General features: G+C 38.9%; 1 protein-coding gene across 4 annotated transcripts in view; it reads right to left on the bottom strand.

The window, feature by feature from the left end:
* The window catches only part of LOC137647240 (uncharacterized), an 86339-nt gene that overhangs the window by 16236 nt on the left and 51580 nt on the right, over positions 1–18523 (bottom strand). The window contains exons 2-4 of one of the 4 annotated variants that reach the window (XM_068380621.1): positions 18398–18494; positions 5913–6120; positions 5042–5190 (exon numbers count right to left, since the gene is read on the bottom strand). In XM_068380621.1, coding sequence (XP_068236722.1) covers positions 5042–5190; positions 5913–6120; positions 18398–18457 — 417 coding nt within the window. In that variant the 5' untranslated portion in view covers positions 18458–18494. Of the gene's footprint in view, positions 1–5041; positions 5191–5912; positions 6121–13716; positions 13852–14483; positions 14555–18397; positions 18495–18523 lie in introns of those variants that run through there. The other 3 variants (XM_068380624.1, XM_068380623.1, XM_068380625.1) reach the window with 3 other exon arrangements.

Raw genomic sequence — 18523 nt, 5'->3', positions numbered from 1 at the left:
TGCATGACAGTTTGTGAATTGGCAACAACCAAAGTTGTGTGGGGAAGCCTCAACTCCTGCCTGACTAGTTTGCTGCTGGCGAGTGGCGGTAACCACAGTGTGTTGCGGAGGCTGACACACCGTGTCAAAACACGGCAGCTTGTGGTAGCTCCCGCACGGCAACGGAGTGCTCTGTGTGTGGGAGTCATCATACATCTGGCAGGGTTGACTGTGCATGGGTGGAGGAGCTCTCACAACAAGAGTGTGAGAGCAGGAAGCCATGCCGGGCGCACAACCGTGGGAGGTGTAGGCCCACGGGTGCATCGTCAACCTTCTCCGCAGTCGGAGTGTGGGAGCTGGCAACAACAAAAGCAGAGTGCTGGTGCGTGGGAGGGGCTGCGGTGGGTTGAGGAGCATGCGGTATGGTATGCAGAGCATGCTGTAAGGTATGCAGAGCATGCTGTAAGGTATGCAGAGCATGCTGTAAGGAATGCAGAGCATGCTGTAAGGTATGCAGAGCATGTTGTAAGGTATGCAGAGCATGCGGTATGGTATGCAGAGCATGAGGTAAGGCATGCGGCTCATGCTGCATGGTATGCGGCTCATGCTGCATGGTATGCGGAGCATGCTGTAAGGTCTGCAGAGCATGCTGCATGGGCTGAGGAGAATGCCGCATAGTGCTGGAACCCGGCAACTCCTGATGCGGCAGCTCACGCATGTTAGCAGATGGTGCAGCAAGAACATGCGTCTGGCAGTGAGGACTGCGCATCGGTGGAGGAGCTCTCACAGGTGTGGTGTGGGAGCAGGCAGCCGCAGTATCTGCTGAGCGCACAACCTCGGCGGGTTGTAGGTAAACAGGCTGCATTGTCAACCTTCCAGCATGATACTCCTGCATGAAGGAGCAAGCTGAGACTGTATAGTCTGCAGCATGGACCACTAGAGTCTATGAAAGACAACAACAAACGGAGCTACTGTCCGTTGTGACTGAGGGTCTAAAACAGCTAGTGCGGCAACAGACGGAGTTACTGCCTGTTGCGGTACCACCTAGCCTCTCTTAGGAGGTGTGCAGTTGTCGTACTGCAGCGAGTCCGAACTGACCCAGTGGCTACACCTAGGCCGTTGGACTTGCGCGGAAGGGACCGACTTGCACTTAAAAGCTGCAAGATTTGGTCCATGGTTTCTGCGAGAAACCTCTTCCGCAGACGAGGAATAAATGGGCTCTCTCGTCTTTGTGTGGGTGGGGTGATCACGTCGGCAACGTGTGTAGATACACCCGAAACCACAGAAGGAAACGTCTGTTCGTCGATCAAGGCCTGATGAACCCATAAGTCCTTCGACATTACTTCTCCCCTGGGCTTGGGAGCTTGTAAGAGGTATCGGACTAGGTGAACAACTGGCACGAACAAACGAACCCTCGAACGCAACACTGTAACACTTTGCGCATATCACTTTATCACTTTTGATTTTCTGTTTGCACTTATTTCACTGAACTCGAAACTTTAAGTGGTTTGTACCTGAAACACGCAATCCTATCCTTCATTAAAAGGTAGTAATTGCGAAAACAGTATTACAATGTAACAGAAAAACATAATGAAAGATAAAGAATTCAGTGGCTGGAAAAGAGACTAAACACTAGATCAAATAAACAAGAATAAAACTCTAGAAACGTTTTACCTTCTTCCCCTATATCGACTAGGGAGAAGAGCAAAAAAAAAAAAACGAGAACAACGTTACCCGCTTGAACGAAACGTTTATCCTCCTCTCTCTCCCTCCGTCTCTATCTCTCTCTCTCTCTCTCTTGACTTAGAACCTGAGAGATGAGCCCAATTATATATATCGTTAAAACATATTATTTGTTAAAGGAAAAAAACTGAAAGGTTTCCCAAATAAAAAGTTCCTTTATTAGAATTAAAACCATTTAAGCTAAGAAAGAATGAACGAAACGCTAGAATCGGTTTACTCTTACTGCAACGTGAAACCGTGAATACTCTCTCTCTATCGTAACGATAGAGCGCAAGTTGAACGTTCTGAACGTCAATAACTGCGGAGACTAAACAAAACGTTAGTTCAACTTTGAAAACAGTACGAGACTTATCAAAGAAATTCTTTCAAAAACATAAAATTAAAATAGCATAAATTCTTAACAGGAAAAACGATATGACGAGCTCAATGTTAATTAACTTCGGTTCCAAGTAAGGACCGCCTACTATTAGGAAAGGTCGCATATTTTTTTTTTTTTTTTTTTTTTTTTTTTTTTAGGAAAGTTAATCGAAGAGGCCTATAAATGGCGGAGAGATATAAAATAAAAAGTGAAAGAGAGTCTATACTCTCTTCGACACCAACACTTCCGTCTAAGGGAAGGGTCGGCCATTTAAAGTGAAAGAGAGTCCATACTCTCTTCGTCACCATAATTAATTCAAATTAATTCCAAAAGCTTGCTAAGCTAAAGATAAAGCTTCCTGAATAGCGAAGGCTAAACTCTAGAGCAAATACATCACCAAATTGTGAACAATAACTCCAGAATCAACAGCGTATCCAAGTAGGTCTAGCCGGAGGCACGACAGAGGAAAAATTGAGTTCTTGTTGACAAGAAGTACTTGAGTACCTGCTCACAGATGGCGCTGTTGTGTACACCCCCACCTGTATAGCGATCGCTGGCGTATCCCGACCGTAGATTTCTGTTGGGCAACAGAGTTGACAGCTACATGATCATCGGGTAAGATTAATATTGAAAAATATCTTCACAATATAGAAGAAAAATAGAGATAATTTCAAGAATATCATATTTTATAAATGGCTAATCTAAGTCAAGTACATCAATGGTAGTATTTCATAATAATGGTTCATTCTAAATCCAAGATGGAGTACAGATTAAAAATACCTTTAGATTCATCAAAAAGCTAAGCAATTATTTTCTTTATATCACTTTGATAATACCCTCTTTTTATCTCTTTAACTAATTTCTAGCATTCATGCACAACTTGGGTCTTTCGAAGACAAATGGGCAGCTGTTTTCATATTTTCAGACCAAGAGTCAGAATAATTCACCCATGGGGTTTGATTAAATTTAGGTTTTCCCACAAAAAAGGAGGTATGTTATAAAAAAATAAAAATATAATCTGCTATGTATATCTAAAAGGTAAAGACCAGCAAGATCTGTGAATAAAAGACATTCGCAGCGTAAAGCTTGAGAATAAAAAGAGAAAAAGATTCCATGTGGTAATATATGAGTTTGTTGTAAAGATAGCAGAGATACAAACAGTTCCAATCTAAGTTCATTATCTCCGAGGGGTTCTTTATCTGATAGTAGGCTATGCAAGATTAGCCACAACTTGAAGGGAGTAATTACTATTAAGGAAATCATAAAAGGCCAAAATGTCTTCACTGCCAACTGTATAAATCTTTTGAGGACTAAGTAAAATAGTTCCTCAAAAATACATTAAAAAAATTAAAAAGTACATGATGAAACAAATGAAATTTTTGTTTGCCAAAACAAATTCATCATACAACAGGAACGTTTGTTGCTTCAACTGGCAAATACAGAATATTGCCTTAAATAACCTGATACAGTAGCTCACTTTGAAATAATAACATCTCAATATTTAACTATTAATAAAATATGGCTTAACCAAGCTACTGACTTTTAACTTCTAAATCTTACAAGAATTATCCTTAATGTTTGTTCTCAAGAAACAAAATTAAACCAATCAATCAGATGAAGAGATCTCCCCGGGTACAGTTCACCACACAACCCCACCCTCAAACCCCCACCCCTGGAAGGAATGGATAAGGTAAACCCCCACACCTGGAAGGAATGGATAAGGTAAACCCCCACCCCTGGAAGGAATGGATAAGGTAAACTCCCACCCCTGGAAGGAATGGATAAGGTAAACTCCCACCCCTGGAAGGAATGGATAAGGTAAACTCCCACCCCTGGAAGGAATGGATAAGGTAAACTCCCACCCCTGGAAGGAATGGATAAGGTAAACTCCCACCCCTGGAAGGAATGGATAAGGTAAACTCCCACCCCTGGAAGGAATGGATAAGGTAAACTCCCACCCCTGGAAGGAATGGATAAGGTAAACTCCCACCCCTGGAAGGAATGGATAAGGTAAACTCCCACCCCTGGAAGGAATGGATAAGGTACCTCAGCAAAAGGCAATGGCTTTTATGTATAATACTTTTCATTTAGAAATAGTTTTGTCTTTGTATCTGATCAATCACTATCTTAAATAGCAATATTGCTACTTAGTTCGGCGTCAATGACCTTCAATGTCAGGATGCCAGAGAACTTCAAATCATTCATTCATTGCTACTTAGTGGAAAGACAAGTGAAGTAAGTACTGTTTTTAACTTTAATGACATTGTCAGATTAAAAATTTAACCTTCTCTATTATTAGTTTTACTGCTTGACATCTGAAACACTGTACTGTACTTAAAAAAATTTCTATCGTAAGCCAATTATTGTCGGTCAAGTGCACAAATCAGCAAGAATATAAACAAGTAAAAATGTTTCAAGTTTGAAAATTTAGGTTAATAACATAGGTAAGGGTACTACTGTACTGTCCCGGTTCAGTAAGAAATTTTCCCGACAATCAAAGAAGTTCAATTCAACTGGCTGAGTTCAAAATCAATCAATTTCTATATATATATATATATACAGTATATATATATGTAGAGAGAGAGAGAGAGAGAGAGAGAGAGAGAGAGAGAGAGAGAGAGAGAGTGTGTGTGTGTACTGATCACATCTTGAACTCATTCTTACCTGAAGTATTGGTATCTTTAATGCCCTCTAAGTATTTTCTATAACAAAGGAAATGTGTTTAACAATATCCAAAGTAAAGATACCTACAAATCTAAAAAGTGACGATCTAAGGGACTCATCTTCCTACAATAAGTGCAGAAGCGCAATCAACACTTTAAACTGAAGCGTACGGCTATCTAAGGCAATACTTTCTTCGGACGAAAACACTTCAATGATGCAGCAATAACAAAAGAAGCTAATGTAAGCACTGGGACCAAGCAGGTATCTCATCCTGCCAAAAACCTTAAACGTAAATACCTGGCCTGAGAAGTACAGCCGAATAACTTTCTTCACCGCTTCATATACAAGCAAAATGGCTAACACTGTGACACACCAGATCTTGAATGAGTTGGAGGTTATATTAAAATATACATGCTTGTATCCAGATGGCCCACGTTCATATATTCCTGTAAAGAGATAAGAAAAAATATTTGAGAACAGGCCTTATACAATTATGAAAATTGTCTAACTTTTTGCTGGATAAACAAGACAAAAAAAATAAAAACACTAGGAAAAACTCTATACATTACAGGGTATTTCCTTTATTTCAATGATAAAATATGGATAAAAAAAAACAAAGAAAGACATAAATAATTATGAGCAATGATAAAATCAAAAATCTTTTGCTACCTGTATGCAAAAATGGTAATAAAAAGAATAGTATTACCCTGACATACGGAAATCTAAAGGTCCTTAAGAATAAAAGGATATTCATATGAGTGAAAAGCTAAGTTAAGAGAGACATCTCTACAATTTTTGTCCTGAAAGACTAAACAAAATAAGTAGCTAATACACATCCTACTTATCAAATCAATATATAGTATTATTGAGTATGTATGTTAGGCTGGAGGGACATAGAGAGTAGAGGTCCCCTTTTTTTTTTTTTTTTTTTTTTTTTTTTTTTTTTTTTTTTTTTTTTTTTTTTGATGTCGGCTACCCCCCAAAATTGGGGGAATTGCCTTTGGTATATGGATATGGATGTATTCCCTTAATGGCACCTACTGTACTGTTCTATTGATGCAGTAACTAATTTCAATATCACAGACACATACCTGAAACTGCTTATAATGAATCAAATCACTCGAAAATTAATACTGAAATAAAATAAAAAAAATTCAACATACAGTACCTTTAAAAATAGTATCCCAACACGAACACGAACATCCTCGGCGGTCTACCTTGTAGTTAAATTCATCCCAAAGGTGAGATATTACGCCTAGATGTACAAAAGGCAATAATACTGGAACTAAAAAACCTAACGTTGCTCCAATCATAGCAGACTTAGAATAACGAGCCTTCTGGCACTCTGAGGTACGTATGTGATGTGGTAGTTCCATCTGCAAAGTCGAGACCTCGGATAAAAAGCTGTTCTTAACTCTTACACCATATTACAACAGATGCCAAACAATTGCTTTGTATTGTACATTAATCATTTAACCTTCTAACAATGCTAAAAAAAAAGTATAAACCGTCAGCTTATCAGTTCTTTGTGGAAAAATCTGATAGGTAACAAAGACAAGATTATACTGTATAGCCAGCACTTCAACATTCAAAATATCCCACACCCAACAATAATTCTTTATAGTTTCTGGCTTAGTTTAATCTGTACACTTTAAACTTACTAAGCTAAATAAATCCACAGATTAATTTGTAAAATGCCTCAGTTCTGAAAAAAAAGCTTTGCAAAAAAAAATACTTATAATGTGACTCATAAATACTGAAGTTTGATATTGTACAATATACTTTACTCAGGTACAGTACTGCTGTATTGTATTACATTTTTTCAGAATACTTTTAATGTTTCCAAGCATACAAAGCCCTTATGTCTCATAAATGCTAGTTTCCCATAAAGTTTCTAAAAGAATTGCTTTCACTTGCTTAATTTTTCAATCATCTCATCTAAAAGCATTGATTGAGAAGTTTTACAGGAATATAAGAAAATTTAAAACTATTCATTTCTTACTGTACTTTTCTCAAAGATTAAAAACAAATTCTAATTCATTTAATAAAATTCTTAGGAAAGTCTGGCATTTTGATTTTCTTCAACACGACAAATTTGAAAGTAATTTGTATTTTTCTTAATGCTACAAACCTGTAGCTATTTATATGGATTACCTTTGGGGCCCTTTGCATCAATAGGCATAGGAGGAGATGTTGATGATGATAATTTTCCAGCCAAGCTGGAAGACTATAGTCCATTTCTTTTAGCGATGCATATTTGCACCGACTCGCGGCGGTGCCCTTTTAGCAAGGAAAAGTTTCCGGATCGCTGATTGGTTGGACAAGACAATTCTAACCAATCAGCGATCCGGAAACTTTTCCGAGCTAAAAGGGCACCGCCGCGAGTCGGTGCAAATATGCATCGCTAAAAGAAATGGACTATAGCCATAAACTTTTAAGTGAGGTTTAACTACCGATCCACTAGTTAGTGGGGGGGGGGGTTAACAGGGGTACCATGCTACCCCTCTCACTCACATACCAGTGATGCCTCCTCACTTTAGATTGCAGGCAAGACTTCTCAGGGGGAACAGGTCATGGCAGGACAATCTATATACATGTATATATCTACAGGTTTGTATTGTGGGAAAAATAAAAATTAATTTCAAATTTGTCATTCGTTACGACATTCAATACAAACTCTTTGCTATTTTAGGGATGCCTCATCCATTAGGAGGGTGGATCTCCAAACCTACTTGCTTGGCCTATGACCCGAGATTTTCCTGTACGTGTTTCGCACGTAACAGGGAGGACCCTGACACTTCGCTAATTTGTACAACGCATGGGTAGAAGCCTGAGTAATCTGTGCATTTGTGATACTAGCAATATGACTGGCCTAGGTAAGAGTTTTTGGAAACCATAGGAATCTTTACAATCAAACAAAGAAATTACCGAATCCCATCCTCGCAAGGGGTATGGGGATGGAAAAAGTATAATTTCTATAAGTTACAAAAAAGAAATGGTTTAACCTACAGATACAAGAGTCCAGCTTGCAGAGGACCGTAGGCGCTGTTCTCCAAGAGAGGGGAAGATAAAAGAAAGAGAGAGCCAGTCATTCTTACATATTCATCCCAGACTAATCCTGGGTAACCTATGCCCTTAACCATCTGCTACTTGTCCATCAAGAAACCTGAGGTATTCTGAACCACTTGTAGTGCAACCACCACAAGACCAACAGAGAGCATCTCCATGTTCCTGTGGGTCACGTCTTGCAGGTAGTGGGCGGTGAAGGTCGTCTGACACTTCCAAACACCCGCCTGTAGTACTTATGTCACAGAGTAGTTACATTTGAACGCCAGGAAGGTGCTTATTCATGACATGATGAGCTCTAGGTTGACAAGCAGAAGGAGGGTTAAGATTCATTGCACGGTCAATGACCCAGCGAATCCAAGCCAAGAGGGTATTCTTTGTGACCTTCCTCTTGACCTTCCCCATGCTGACAGTGTATGCTGACAATCGGGGACAAGATGCTGTGCTGCACTTAAGGTACAGTAATACCTCAAACTCCTCACAGGGCAAAGTAACATTTGATCTAGATCATCGGTTACAGAACGAAGACTCGCAATCCGAAAGGGACAGAATCTACGATCCGCTGCTCACGGATATCAAGTCTTAGCATTAAACTCAGGGATGAAGCCGAGTATCACTTCCCCCATCCCCTTGAATGGACGACATTGCAAGACAGATCATAAAGTTCAGTAACTCTCTCTGCTTCGAAGTGAGTTGATGATCTGCTGCCTGTCGTAATGGTTCGTAGGCAGCACCCTTCAGAGACTGAAAGACACGAACTAAGTTCCAAGAAGGTCTAACTTCAAACTGGGGGCAAGTGATCTCATATCTCAGTATGAGGAGAGACAACTCAAACGAAGAGGAAAGATCGACTCCTTTTAGTCTAAAGGCCATGCTTATGACTGAGCGGTAACCTTTCACTGCTGAGACCGATTAGAGTTTTTCCTCCTGAAGGTATACAGTACAAAGAACTCTGGTAATACATGTACACTACTGGAATAGTGGCGTCGAGAGGGAAAGATACCCCTTCCATTACACCAACCACGGAAGACAGTCCATTTCACCAGGCAGACTGATGCAGAGGATCTTAGTACTCTAAGTATCCAAACATCTTTCTCACAACTTGGTGCACAAAGCCTTTCTGTGATCGGAGGCTGTCGAACAGAGAAAGCTCTGCCAGTACTCGATCCCCTGACGGAAATAACCTTGCCTAGTGTGGTCTTGACCAAGGGTGGAACAGTCTAAGGATAGTCAGTCTGTGAAGGGGAAGCTACCTGTAATTCCTCTTTGCAAGGCGAGTGTTGGCAAGGTGCAGGCTGGTAGGGTGCGCTGGTTTGCGCACCTCTTCCAGTTCGTCCTACTGGGAGCATGTGCTTCCGAGGTGAGAGATGGAAAAGCAAGCCTTTCTCAGTTTTTACCAGTAATTGCTATCTGTGTGCGCTTGCAAGGACTGTGTCCTCAGGGAATAAGTGCGCGACACTGCACAAGATTTCCTCGCAAAACTAGTATGTGTTCAATAATTCATGCTTGAGTAGAATGGACCAGATTATTTTTGTACGATCTGCCTCTTGCAGCAGCCTGGGTAGCATTATGCACTTTTACAGGAGGAGGAATTCGTTCATAAAAGGCTATTAAGGCTGCAGGAGACAGGATGTAACAGCGCCTTACCCATGAGGGAAAAATTCCCCCCACCCCCATCATCAGAAAATGAGAAGGGCTTTGGACTACCTTGTCAACCAATACCCAGTATGGTGGTCAACAATACCCCAAGATTGTGCCTGTTGCCCCGCCCCAAAAGAGCTAGCAAGTTTCACTGAGTGGAACAAACGACCTTGACCTTCAAGCAAAAAGACAATTTTCCTCGGTTCCTTCCAAGGGGTCTAGAGATTGCATAGCAAGTAACATCTCAAGTTGATATCAAGACGTGTAACCAGTTGCACGCACCTGCTATGAAGGGGGGGAGAATCTTGTTTTCCAACAACCATCAATCCAATTGGAGTTAGCCGAGTAAGTATGTTACAAATCGGTAAACCAGGGTAGCCAGCACTCCTTAGAGAAAGATGTTATAACAGTGAATGTCCTTAGCAATCGCTTTCAGGCAAGAGACCGGTCGGTAACGACCGATCGCACATAACTACTTCCAAAAGGTAAGACTGAGACGTATCTTCAATCTATTGTTGGACAAGTAATGATTGCATAAGTTCATCTACGGACCACTAACACAGACCAGGGAGTCGGAAAAACATATGGGTGTAGCCCGAATTATTATTGTGTCAGGAACTCAGTTGGAAAAGGTTGATAAACGTTCGTAACTGAGATCTCATCCTTCCTATGAACAAAGAAAATGTTTGTATTTCTTCGTCTCCGATCGGCAAAACTGGTATAAGTTTTGAATATTCCCTTCCAGGAAACAGATTTGCTTATGTGAAGTGTTTGGTCTCAGTATTTTTTAAAAACAAAGACCTCCGATCAGAAGTTAGGAAGGAACTGCCTGGGATGACAGTAGGACCGCATATCCAGTATGTCTAGTTAAGGGAAGGACGAAAAGTAATCCATAACCTGGTTTCCCATAGAGAATATAGCCATCAACACTAATGATTTTTTAGAACGGAGTTCTAATAGTAAGATGGTCTATAGTCCCTCTCGGCAGAAAGATCGCTTGCTCGCAAATGGGCATGTCCATCTGTGGTTGCGCATACGTAACCTCTTTGACTCCGGGTAAACGTTTGACAGCAAGTCTGAGCCCGCATGCGGGAATAAAGTATGTGCGACGAATCGCAGCATTATTGCCCAAGGAATTTGATCACTGACTAGCTGTGGTACTTTTTAAGATGCGAGCGCATGCGCCCACGAAAACAAAACATACAGCTAGTGTAGCAATTATACTCCCATTGGTTTGCATGCTGGCCTTGTGGGCAGGGCTTGCTAATATTCAAAAATGTAACTAGAAGCAGACAATGTTTGTCTGACTGCCTTGTGAGCGGGCTTGTTAACGTTCATAAACGTAATGAGAAGCTGACAACGTTTGTCTGGCTGCCTTGTGGGAGGGGCTTACTATCGTTAGTAAACGTAAGTAGAATCTACTACTATTCCTTTGGAACTAAAGGCTTGAAATAATAACCTGGCGTCTAACGAGAACTTGTTGTGTCCAGGGGAAAACTGATGCATGCGGCTGACTCCAGCCACCGGTAGTAAACCGTATTTGTGGCAATAACCCTGAGCTTTTGTCTTGGCGAGAGCGCATGCACCAAAGGAGTTTGTTTCATCCTTTCATAGAATTTTAATGAACGCCTGTACTTGTGTAAAACTTCTCAGAAGAGAAAAGCTGCTCAACACTTGGGGGAGGTTTACTTTCTCTCGAAAGAGAAAATTATCCAACACCAGGAAGCGAACCTTCGGGCAGTACTCTCTACTTTCCGTCAAGGAGCTAAGGTTCTGCCTCATCAAAATGAAGGTCAACATCAAGTGTTGCCAGCAAAACGAAGCCAAAGCTCATTTCTGGGTTTACAATACCCTGAAGGATTGCCCAACAAGTCACTCCGAGTAAGCTCAAAAGAAAAGGACATTCTATTAAGCATTAGGCCAGTTATTTTTAACCAGTTAGAAAAAAATTTGGCGGGAGAAAATGCTTATGTCTTTACTCTACCGAACCGAAATAAAAAGTAACGGTTAGTCGCTAGTGCTGGTGTGAGCGGGAGAGTTAACCTACCCGGCCCCCCACCCCGCTAACTAGCAGTGGGTAGTTACACCCTGACAAAAAAAGTTTATTGGCGGGTTTCAGCTTTGCCAAAATAATACTCCTCCAAAGTAAAAAGAGGAAGGTTTGTATTTTTCACGGGAACAACAAAATTAAATATTAATATTTTTTATTTCAAACTACCCCATAACACTTTCTCCTAACCATCCCATAAATATCTGATCACTAATCATCTCCTTAATGTGTATGTACATGAAGTATCCTTATCAGTGGCAGATAGTAGCTCCTTCAGGAAATTTTCAACCACTGTTTTAATGTGTACAAGGAATCAAATAAATATAAAGAAAATACTAAACTTGGAGAGAGCTACTTACATTAAGGTTAATAATTATATATAAGTATAAACACAAATAAACACTGATCCTCATTCAATTTTTCTATAAGGACAAGGATCCATACTTCTGGCAAAAGACAGCAGAAAAGGAAACCCTTATCAATTTATCACTTCCTAATCTTATCAGCATTAACACTTTCAGAATGAGCTAAAGAACCCCTTGATTATTTAAAAAGCTTCTTAAGGTAAGATACACTTAAATAGGTATGGAATAGCTTCTAAAGGTAAGATACACTTAAATAGGTACGGAATAGCTTCTAAAGGTAAGATACACTTAAATATGTATGGAATATATTTGTCTAAATAAGAAAAAAAGAAATTTATTCTTACAATAGGCTTATAAAAATCTATAATCACAGCCTCACGAGGATTAGGAGATGACTTTATTTCCCAAATGAAAGTTTAAAAAAAAGCAATTCAGAAAACGGCAAGGTCAAGTAAAATTTGGAAATCAAAACGCCTGAAATTACATGTAATAATCAGGTTATATGTAAGTTTAGTGAGATCTGTGTTACTGTATGGACATGAGTCATAGTATGACAATGAAAAAATATCCAACAGATTAGATTTGAGAACAAAGCCCTCAGAAGAATATTGGAAGTAAATGGCAGGACAGAATTAAAAATAAAACTATAAGTGAGATTACTCGAGTGCCAAATGTGAATGAGATCATGATGAGGGAAAGATGGACATGGTTTGTGCATGCTCTTCGCACTCCCCAAGAGAGATTAGTTCACCAAAGTTTCAACTGGGCTCCACACGGCACTAGAAGAGTTGGAAGACCCAGGCCTACATGGCTGAGGACTATGAAGCGTAAAGTAGGAGATGATGTATGGCGAAGTATTGATTTAAAAGCTCAAGATAGAGACGACTGGCAAAATCTAACCGAGGCCCTTTGCGTCAATAGGCGTAGGAGGAGATGAAAAGGATGCAACAGCAATAGAAAGGGACAACAAACTAACCTTAATTTACCTAATCCCGATATGGGCTCTACCTATCGGGAAATTGTGAAACTATGCAGGAGCTGCCCGTGACTTGTGTGCGGACGGCCCTGAACTTAGAAAATATTGCTGTGGTAAAGGTAAATAAGAGACTTTGTATATCAGTGGCCAGTTCCTCACGCGTTCATTAAATATGGACATCAACTACCCTAAACTTTCCCCCCTAACCTAACTTACAAGCCATGTCCTTACCTACTTAACTAACGGGGGGGGGGGGGGCTAACGCCCCCTGCGACCTCCCTTAGACATTAACCTAAGTGAGACAATAATACATACAGGTGGCCGCTATCATACATACACCCCAGTAAATCATAAAGGTAAAATGATAAAATAACTTCACCTTATGGTATATCAGATCATAATAGTGAACATTTTTGCCATAAAGAAAAACGATCTAACATGTAATAAGAAAGATAGCGGTTGTCCTAACAAACTACTGTACATTCTACACCAAAAATCTCTTTAGCTATTCTAATTTACACAATCTTATCTTGATAAATGCTTCGGTTTGCATAAAAAATGGTTTTAGTGTCACATGTCCCAAAATTCAAACGAATACTCTTATATCAAAAAGGTAACTATCTATTGGGTTCGTATTGTTAAAAGGGAAATAATACATTTATCTTAATAATATAAGTTCAACTACTAGTATTTTAGGTGATATGTCGGGAGGACATCAAGCTACAAAAAAGAATTAAACTACAAAAAAAGAAATTTCTATCCTACGCTAAGGTATGCTAAGGTGAGCTCAAGAAATCAACAATTGAATTTTCTCTCGTAGTTAAGAAACTACAAGTCTATCTAGTGCCATAACTAGCATTGCCTATTATCCTACCTTTTAGGTCATGTGTCAAAATTCCCGTTTAGTATATGCACAGGCCAGGATTACTTTCATATTGACTTCCGTGGTGGCAATTTCCTTCACCAAAGGTAAACATTTACATCTTCACTGAAGGTGAAGGTCCTGAATTCCACAGTTCAACAGCTGGGAAGAGCAGGGCGACGTTCAGTAACTTCAAAGATAAACAATGAAAAGAAGTTTGACGTTCGCTATTAGTATTTATTACTAGGCCTTCTTTTTATTGCAAACAAATATATGTAAAAACAATGTAAAACAAACGAACGATCAAATCTATAATCTAACCGCTTTTTATTGCAGAAATGTGAGTTATAACCATCTAAACAGACCGCAATAACGAATCTATATTTGCAAATTATCGTAACACTCGTATTATGAACGCACGCTCGTATAAAATCTTATTACTGGCATTCTTACCTGATATTGGATCTTCCTTCTGTCCTAGTTTGACGTCCACTTTTCATTGCAAAAAATTACAGTTAGAACAATCTAAAACGAACGAACGAACGAATCTATAATGCAAATTACTGTAATAATGATATCTACAAAGCAAACTCAAATAAAATATTTTTACTAGCGTTCTTTAACTTACATTGGATCTTGCTTCAGTCCTAGTTCGACGTCCGCTTTTCATGGCAAAAATGTCAGGTAGAACAATCTAAATAAACGAATCAATAATGCAAATTATCGTAACAATTATTTCACGAACGTAATCTCAAAATTTTATTACTGACGTTCTTTACCTTATATTGGATCTTGCTTCAGTCTTGGTTCGTAACTGCTTACTCGCAAAATAAAGTTTGTGGGTACTCTAGAAGAAAATCTTCAGAACCGCTATAGAATACCATTTATCGCACAGTAATGAACTATAATTTTATCTATGCTTCTTGTGCTAACTCACCAACCTCCAACTTAGGACAGTATGTGGAATTAGGTGGTCACTGGAGCTTCATCGACAACCGAAAAGATCCGGTTCAGCTTAAGTGTATATTCAATAGTCGAAGTAAATCAAGATTAACTGACATTCTTACATTCTTGAGATTTTTTAAATATTTCTCTTCTGCTCTGGCACCTGTATTCTCTATTACTCGCAATATGTGGCCGTAAGTCTTTCTTCTCAGAGCGTTACAAATCATATAACTTCTATTATTCTATTTAAAGAAAAAATTGTTAAGTCAAAGAAACGGAAGGAGTAATCACACCCTAATATTCTTCAACTCTCCTCTCTCCTCTCTCTCTCTCTCTCTCTCTCTCTCTCTCTCTCTCTCTCTCTCTCTCTCTCTCGTGCACTTTTCATGACACATTTCTACTGATTTTTCCGTATCATTCCACATTTAAACACATTAAAGAGACAAGAAAATTTAAACCTGACATACTTCTGTCTATTGTTACCCTAAATCACACTTCACAGGACCTTTAATAGATAACGATTATATCCTAAACTGTAGGCCTACGTGCTGAGAGAGAGAGAGAGAGAGAGAGAGAGAGAGAGAGAGAGAGAGAGAGAGATTATGTAATAGGTAATAAGAGACAGACACACAAATGTAAGATGAACTACACCACAAGAGTGATTGTAGCTTGGTTTTATAAAATCTTATAGTGGTGTTACTGATGAGTTTGAATATTCTTAGCATGCTAACGTGTAGAAGACGCGTGTCAAACGTTAACATGTTTTTCATGTCATGTAATGATATGCATTTTACGTTATGTGCGAAAATGCTTTTCGTGACAAATAGTAATATGTTTTCCTGGCAGATAGTATCATGCTTTTCGTGATAAACAATGACGCGTTTTTCGCGTCAAATACTATCATGCTTTATTATGAAATATTACATTTTTTGCGTCAGATGCTGACATGCTTTCTGTAACAAATGATAAAATGCTTTACATATCAAATGCTATCATATTTTTTTCACACCAAATGCTAACATGTTTTTTCGCATCCAATGCTAACATGCTTTCCGTGACAAATTATATTTTCTTTTTCGTGTCAGATGCTAACATGCTTTCTGTAACAAATAATCACGCAATTTTCACGTCAGATGTTATCATGATTTTTCGTGACAAATGGTGACCTTTTTCGTGTCAGATGCTAACATGATTTTCATGAAAATTTATACCACATTTTCAAGTCAACTGCTATCATACTTTTCATGACAAATGCTAACTTGCAGGGGCAAGTGAAAGTTTGAAAAAAACTACAATAGGGAAAAAGATTCTTTCGTTTATCAAATTTCAGAGCATTACAGCATTTTCAATGTGGTGAAAAAAGATGTAGAAACAGACCGATTGGCAACTTTGCAAGGTGATCATTGTATACGAACCACGAAACAGCGTCAAGTATCATACTACAATTAACCTGAAAATCTCTCTCTCTCTCTCTCTCTCTCTCTCTCTCTCTCTCTCTCTCTCTCTCTCAGCTTTTGATTTAGAAACCAACCTCGATCATAACCATATCTATTTGTGAAAGAAAATAATTGTTTCGCAAAACCAGGGATCCAACCTTGGAGACAGATAAACGTGATGCGTTCTAAAGGTTAAGCCAACTAAACAATGGGGTTCGTTACTACTTGGTTAACTATTACGTCGAAGAAATCGGGGAAAATAACAGGATGAAAATAAAGCATTAGTAGTGAAGAAATTGAACGAAAAAGGCATAGCAGCCGTTAATTGCCCCGAGGGAACAGCCCGATAGAATTGAGATTGAGGGAGTAACTAAAATTGGACCTAAGCTATGCAACACATCGATAGACAAAGTGAATAGCTTAAAAAGGTTCACTATTAATATCAATTCCCTCCCCCAAAAATTCAGGTACATTATTATTATTATTATTATTATTATTATTATTATTATTATTATTATTATTATTACTTGCTAAGCTACAACTCTAGTTGGACCAGCAGGGAAAATAGCTCAGTGAGGAAAGGAAACAAGGAACAAGATATTTTAAGAACAGTAACATCATTAAACTAAATAATTCCTATATTAACTATACAAACTTCAACAAAACAAGAGGAAGAGAAATTAGATAGAATAGTGTGCCCGAGTTTACCCTCGAGCAAGAGAACTCTAATAAGGTTAAGGTAAAGCAAAAGAGTTTTATGCAAAAGTGGAGAGGAGGCCAGTAAGCATAGTTGGGGAGAATAAATAATTTCGAGAATGATACTCAAAGAAAAGAAACAATTAGTGAGTATGAATAAGAAAAGCCAAAGGGCTGAGTTCATGGACCAAGAAACTTGTAAAATGTAAACGTCTACTAAGACTTTGCCATTTATAGTTTATTTATGAAATATCTATCTTATTGTTGTTCTCGTTCTTAAAATGTTTTATCTTTATTGTTTATTACTTCTCTCGTAGTTTACATCCTTATTTCCCTTCCTCACTGGGTTATTTCTTCCTGTTGAAGCCATTGCGTTTAGACCTATAGCATCCTGCTTTTCAAACTAGGGTCGAGGCTGCTGATAATAATAATAATAATAATAATAATTTATCTTCTTTCCCACCGTTATCAGCTGATATCTGGCCATCTAAATCTCTGCCTCTCTCAATCCCCCCCCCCCCCCCAAGAGGTACCTCCTAAGCCCTCCTCACTCCCTCCCCACTATCCATCCTTAACACGTGCCGGCACCACCTCGGTTGTAATGCTCTTATCACTTCTGTCATCTTTAATACGCCTGAGATTCTTCTTCTTCTTTGTCTGCATCTTTTCCCACTTTTATGTGGGGTCGATGTTTCTGGCCAGCGTTCTCCATCTACCTCTGTCCTACACCTCATCACCGGTTTATCCCTTTGATCGAAGGTCATCCTTGATACAGTCCATCCACCTTCGCTTTGACGCCTAAAATTCTTATTTCATCATTCGTATGTCTGGTTCCTCTCCACCTTAGCCCACGTTTCCGATGCTTCCATTAACACTGGTCTTATTATTGTGCTGTAGATCTTGACTTTTAGCTTGATAATTATAGCTAATTATTCGTGTAAGTACAGCAATAGGTTAGCCAGGGCACCATCCATCCGTTGAGATACTACTGCTAGAGAGTTATTTAGTCCTTTGGCTGGTCAGACAATACATTGGATAAACCGCCTCTCTGGTTACGGCTCATTTTTTCTTTGCCCACACATAAACCAAATATTCTTTCCTATTCTTTCCACATTCTCCTCCGTCCTCACACTTGACACTTCTAGGATTACCAAAGAATTCTTCTCCGTTCAAGGGGTTGACTAATACACTAATTGTTCAGTGGCTACTTTCTTCTTGGTAAGGGTAGCTATGGTAAGCAGCTCTTCTAGAAGGATACTCCAAAATCAAACCTTTGTTCTCAAGTCTTGGGTAGTGACATACCACGGACTTGCACTGTTTTGGGTTAGTTCTCTTGCTTAAGGGTACACTCGGATACACTATTCTATCGTATTTCTCCTCCTATTGTTTTTTTCTTTAACATTTTTGTAGTTTATATATTGAGATCTATTTTAATGTTAATCTTTTTAAAATATTTTATCTTAATTGGTCATTACTTCTCTTGCATTTCATGTCTAATAACAACAACAACTAATAATAATAATAATAATAATAATAATAATAATAATAATTTTCTATGAAATAATGTTGGAAATTATCCTTTAACTGAGAAACAATACAATTAATTATATTCATACCTTATTTGCATCATCCTCACTTTCTTTGTTGTGCGAGACTTCAGCAATAGTCTCACTCATTTTTTCCGTAACAGCCTTAGACGTAGGGTAAAATATTCTGAAAAAAAAATGGGCTTACTTGAATTA

The sequence above is a fragment of the Palaemon carinicauda genome, chromosome 9 (genome assembly GCF_036898095.1).
Source record: "Palaemon carinicauda isolate YSFRI2023 chromosome 9, ASM3689809v2, whole genome shotgun sequence".
Lineage (NCBI taxonomy): Eukaryota > Metazoa > Arthropoda > Malacostraca > Decapoda > Palaemonidae > Palaemon > Palaemon carinicauda.
This window is presented reverse-complemented; position numbering and strand designations above follow the sequence as displayed.